This window comes from Cyprinodon variegatus, unplaced genomic scaffold, assembly GCF_000732505.1.
Source record: "Cyprinodon variegatus isolate N-32 unplaced genomic scaffold, C_variegatus-1.0 Scaffold103, whole genome shotgun sequence".
In the NCBI taxonomy this organism is placed as follows: Eukaryota; Metazoa; Chordata; class Actinopteri; order Cyprinodontiformes; family Cyprinodontidae; genus Cyprinodon; species Cyprinodon variegatus.
In genome coordinates this window covers 292,777-298,438 of record NW_015150556.1, presented here as the reverse complement: position 1 = coordinate 298,438, position 5,662 = coordinate 292,777, and the positions used below count along the sequence as shown (strand labels likewise).

The 5,662-nt window shown below is 34.8% G+C and overlaps 1 protein-coding gene across 1 annotated transcript; it reads right to left on the bottom strand.

Moving 5' to 3' along the window:
- Positions 1 to 322: 322 nt before the first annotated feature.
- On the bottom strand, positions 323 to 5,120 carry LOC107084531 (arrestin domain-containing protein 3-like). The gene is made up of 6 exons (XM_015374418.1): positions 4,806 to 5,120; positions 4,658 to 4,718; positions 4,429 to 4,576; positions 4,224 to 4,317; positions 3,328 to 3,587; positions 323 to 1,574 (listed from the first exon to the last, which is right to left on the bottom strand). Exons 1-6 carry the CDS (start codon positions 5,059 to 5,061, stop codon positions 1,338 to 1,340), a joined length of 1,056 nt encoding a protein of 351 aa, XP_015229904.1. The 5' UTR covers positions 5,062 to 5,120; the 3' UTR covers positions 323 to 1,337.
- Between the last annotated feature and the right edge of the window lie 542 nt (positions 5,121 to 5,662).

The following is a 5,662-nucleotide window of genomic DNA, read 5'->3' as shown; positions in this document are numbered from 1 at the left end:
ATGTCTGGTGGTGCACCTTATTACTTATTATTTCATCTGTTGCATCAATATTGTAATATCAAGATTCACAAGACACTATGTTCAAGGATATACATCAATTATATGATTAGATAAAGGTTTTATTGGTAAAATACTATCCATCCATACAAATATTAATCTAAAGTGCTTCAAATGGTAGAAACAGGACAAGAGATTAAAAAAAAAACACATGAAAAATAAAAAGAATAAAATAAAGGAGTATACCATAAAAGTACAACAAACAAGATAATCAGATTAAAAAAAAAAAAAAGTATAAAATTTTTTAAAAAAAAAAAAAAAAAAGTATAAAATTTTTACAAATAAAAACTTGGAGAATGATATTTCCTTTTTTTTCTCTTCTCAATTTAATGATGGGAAATGTTTCTGAATATTTCAGTTTGTTTCAGATGAGAGAAGAATAAAAACTAGACGCTTCATCTTCTGGTTTAGCATCGGTCTGGGAAAAATAATTAGAGAAAATGTGTCTGTAACTATGTAAATATATTCATACCTGACATCTATGCTTTCCCACCCAATTAAGTATAGAACATATGCAGTAAGTGCTTTTCTTTGGGCTATGGACATGGACAAGTTCACATTAACGTTTGGTAAAAAAAAAAAAAAACACTAAACAACATGTTAAAAGAAATCAACAGAGATGATGTGTAATAAGGTTACATGAAAATAGAAATCATCATTCAACCATTTACTGGCATCATTTAATAATCAGTAAAAGATATAAATCAACTTCAGAACATCTGCTGGATTTTAAATCCGATATATGCATCTATTTTTTGTGATTCTTTAGATATGGAACAGTTTGGGGGCATTTTCTATGCGTATGTTTTCAATAAATTTTGAAATCTATTCAATGGGAAAACTGGACCATTCTAATTAATTTATTTCACTTCTTTGAAACCATTTTAAGAGTTTTATTGGCTATTAACAAATTTCCCTTTTCAGTGTTTTCTGTCAAGGTAAGGAGCTCAGCTCAAATGTTCTTACATTTTTACAGGCCTCCTAGATCCCAATCAAACTTTTTCAATAATCTTACTGTTTAATAATTTTTGGAGACTTCACCATTTGCATTCAAAACCCTTAAGATCTATGTGATACACTTGGCCATTTTGGTTTGGCTCAAAATGTTAAACACCCAAAACGCAAGGAGCCTGGTGGCTTGAAGCAATTGCTTTAAGGTAACTGCTAATAAAGATGAAAATATCCAGAAAAATTGTAAAGTAAATAAGGCAGATACAACCATATTGTGATCATGTCAAGCTAAAAATATGACGATATTATATTGTAGTCATGGTTTAGTTTTAGAATTTGTGGGGAACGGGGGGGTACATGGCAGATGCTTCATAGGGAGGCGGAAGACTCATCGCTTGTGATGTGGCACCCCTGCTTTGTGGGTTTGGGTTTCCAAATGCTTCAAATCCAAACCCAACAGGAGGAAGTGGCTGTTTTTCATTCAACTCCCTGCTGTTATCTTCAGGTAAAATGACAATGGGGAGTTTAACCGTTGGGTCTGAAGCACATTTGATATTGAGGTACACCTGAAAGACAAAAAAGTTTTAAATACAGACAATTTGTGGTTATTTTTTCTATAGGGTCATAATCTTGTATTTGACATATGCGGTACTTGTCTTGTCAGATATTGTCTTTGAATTAATTTTTAACCCTTTTTAGGAGAAAAACATCCGTAGAGCTCTTTTTGTTTTGCGCATGAGAATTTGACTGCTGTGGGTGTAGCAAGGGTTATAGCCAACACGATCCAGTATTGCGTCAGGTTCCTGTACCAAGTATGTACAGTTTGGAAAATATTGATCCAACATGCTGACCTTTCCAAATCATAAGCTATGTTTGTGCCCTACATTTAAGGCTAAAAAGTGTTTAACTCTGAAAAGAAAAAAGCAGCAGCTCACAGGAGTCACATCTTAAAGGTATAGAAGACAATCTTTTATTTCCAGGTGGATCATCTAAGTAAGTGGTCCTACTAATTGTCAATCACTGTGGTGATACAGTATGTTTAGGTAAGGCCGTCCTACGTGCTTATCCCATTAGCTATCTTTTTCTGCGCATGCAGACTTTTAGGCATATATGTGTGGTGAGCAACAGTTTCAGACTGTCATTGAAGCTCACCTGTCTTACAGCGCTTCTTCTAAAATGGACGGGGGTCATAAGAGAAAAAGTGTCTATGAAGTGTATCAGAAGAAAAGAAAGAATGATTTGTGCAGAGAGCTCTCCTCGCAAAGCATTATGGGATTTCCTGTCACAGCAGCCAACTGTTGCAATAGGCTGTCACTACCCAACAACGGTGAGTAATAATTAAGATGGCGCAGGCACCACGCAGTAAAGGAGGAGTTACATGACCGGAGGGGAGAAAAAAGCAATGATCATCTGTCTGAACAGTCAGTTAGCTGAGTTTGTTATAAAGTCAACTATATATTCCCCGCTCTGTATAGTGATTGAGGGATTTAGGGGTTAGGGCAGACTTTCGGATACAGTAAGCTTGTATGAGCTATGAGAACAGCAACTTTTAAACAGACTGTGCACGTTGAGAAATTGGCTCATGCACGCTCTCGCACGCATTTAATAGGTGTTCCCTCTTGGATCGGTTACAGGGTTGTGCATGCTAATTTTTCCACTTCCACCAGACAGCCTGGATGCTTACTTTAAATGTTTACACTTGGAGTTGCATTTTTTTATTAAAATGTTATTTTATTGATATATTTTTAAAATATATTTAAAACCTTGAAATATTGCTGAAGCAAAAACGTAATTTTTACTAACACGAAGCAGCTCTTTGTATTTTTCTGTATAGGGTAGGATAAGAAAAACAATAACACTAATAATTATAGTTATTATATGTAATAATATGCAGTGTAAAACGCTTTGAAGTCTCCTGACCAAAAAAGCACCATACAGGTCCTGGTAGTAATAGCAAAACGTCTTATTTATGACACACTACACATGATTTTTGTGCCTCCGAACAATTAAATCATGTAGATGAACCAAATTCACAAGCAATCAAGACATATATATATATATATATATATATATATATACACACACATTTGTCCTTTTCATGTAGGTCTATATCAAAACATCTGCAGTTAAACTGAAATGCTATTATCTGCTTAAACTACAGAACTTGCTGTAAACATTCATGTTATAAATATAAAGCAAAGGCCTTAATGTTATTTAAGGTTAATGCAAGGAATGTTGATTGTGATTTTAATTTAAATAATTTTGATAAAACCAAAACAGACATTCATAGGAAAGAATGGCTCCACTGGAGAAACTTACTTTCAGTCTGTACTCCAGTTTAAGGATGGAACAGTTCAGAATGGATGGAGGAAGCTCTGTTGGGATGGTGATCATCATAGTTATAGCCTTCTTTCCGGATTGTGCTTCAACAACTTCAGCTTTCTGCCTTAGTATAGTGTTTGTTTGAACTTTTCTTCTGCCCATAGCGAAGAAGCTCTTCTTCTCATACAGTTCGAGTTTGGGTTTGACTGAGCGACTTGAGGCATTATTGATTTTGATGGAGACCGACAGAGTCTCACCTATAAAATAGAAACAAATGTTCAGACTGAATCATAAAACAGGCAATGGAATTTTAAATGAAATACTAGGGCAAGATCTAATCGAAGGACACTTATTGGTTAAGATGCTGGGAAATATCTACCACTTAGGTATTATATACAATATTTCATTCCTTTGGAAAACCTTTTGTTTGTATTCTGTGCTTCACTGCTTTTTTATTGTCTGTATTAATTGTTTTCCTCTAATGCTGCGCTAAAACCAGTTTAAATAGACCATGCAATTCCCCTTAAAGTCAAGAATTTGTTTACATTTTTAACTGATTTTATGTAACCCACACAATGTTCAATAAACACATAGAAGTTTAGATATACACTTACACCCCCACAAGTATTTAGCTTTGGAAACAGCAGAAAGTTTGTCCACAGTATTTTAGACCAACATAGACTTTAGAGGAGATCGGCCATGATTCAGCTTTCAGTTAGTTTTTAAAATTAAAATACGTGGTTTAAAGCATTTCTTTGTGGACACGTGATGAGGGAATGTGAAACTAATTATTTTTCCTAAAGCAGACTTTGTCTATTTTAGCTGCAGAATAAGTTTTTACATTAAAGTATGAATAGTGTTTGAGTTTTCCTCCTTTAAAACCAGATATTTACCAAGTTTGTATCCCATCTTTTGTGCAAAGATATCCATCGAAACATTTCCAGAACCAAAAGCAAGGCTTTTTTCCTTGCTCTCATGTTGGGAAACCTGAAAGCAGATTTCATTTGAATAACAATAATAGCATTGTAAACAAGTAATTGGTTTTGAGTAGCACTGGGAAAGATTTTGTTTTTCTTCTTTTTTTTCTCAGTTTCTCACCATAAGCCCTGGTGTATCCATGTCGGCTTTGGAAATAAATGTGAAGTGTGTTTTAGCTTTTTTTGTCACCTTCATGGACTGATGTAGCTCCGCCTTTAATTTATGAACAATTCTACCCACAGATGAGTGAAAAGATGATGGCATTTTCCTGGTAAGTACAGTAACAAACAAGGATTAGAATCTAAAGAAGACAAGAGATTAGAATATAAACCTTACAGAAATAAAATACCTGTCAGGTATCTTAAAGCTGAAAGGAAAAACATGTCTTCCTTTCCCAATGACTTCAGTGCCTAAAAAAAGAGACATTTTAAACTAGCACATCAGCATTCTAGGGATTTAGCACATTATGTCCTTTTAAATCTAAATTTATACATTACCATCTTGTCTTGATTCTCTTATCAAATGTTGCTTAACACTGTAGTACTTCTCATCAGACCAGTAAACATGGGTATGCTGTCCGTAATGCTCAGACCAACGCACCCTTGCATTTCCTTTCCCAATAAAAAGCAGAGACTGAACTTTTGTTTCTTTGGAGACTTCAAGGATGATCCGTCCATTTATGGCATCTCCATTTGAAAAAGTGTTCCTGTTGTTGATGGCATCATATTCAATCTGAAGATTTTTAATGGTCATTTCCAGCAGAGTAGGAAGAACAAGTCAGCTCGTGTTAACCTAGTAGGGCTGTTCTGTCACATTTATACTGGTTTTCAAACTTGCAGAACCTGAGAGACAGGTTTTTAAAGCCTCGCATTCGATGAAGAAATCCACACCACGTAATGCTTGAGAACAAAAGCATGAGTGGAAAATTTATTTTAAATAACACAGGCTTGACTGCTTTGGCAAACAGAAGATCTTTCATAATCAGCACCTGAATGGAGAGAAACAACACCATGTTTCCATTGAGGGTTAAGGAACACCTTTCGTCATAGACATGCTGTCACATGACACATTTCTTCTTTAAATTCCGATCTCTGTTGGTGTCACATGACACACCTACTTCAGTGGGACGTGTCCTGTGATGATTTCCAATGTGGAGAGAGAAAAACATAATTTTTCCGATCTAAAAATGATCACTTTGTGAATCTCAACTCAAGCACTTTTAACAACTGAAGAGGCTGTGAAGAGTTTTAGGACATAATAATTAGTAATAGCCCCAAAATAAAAACTATCTAAAAAAATAGAATTACATTAGTGATGGTTCTTTAAATTTCAAGGTTAATGGCCTCTCTCTTAT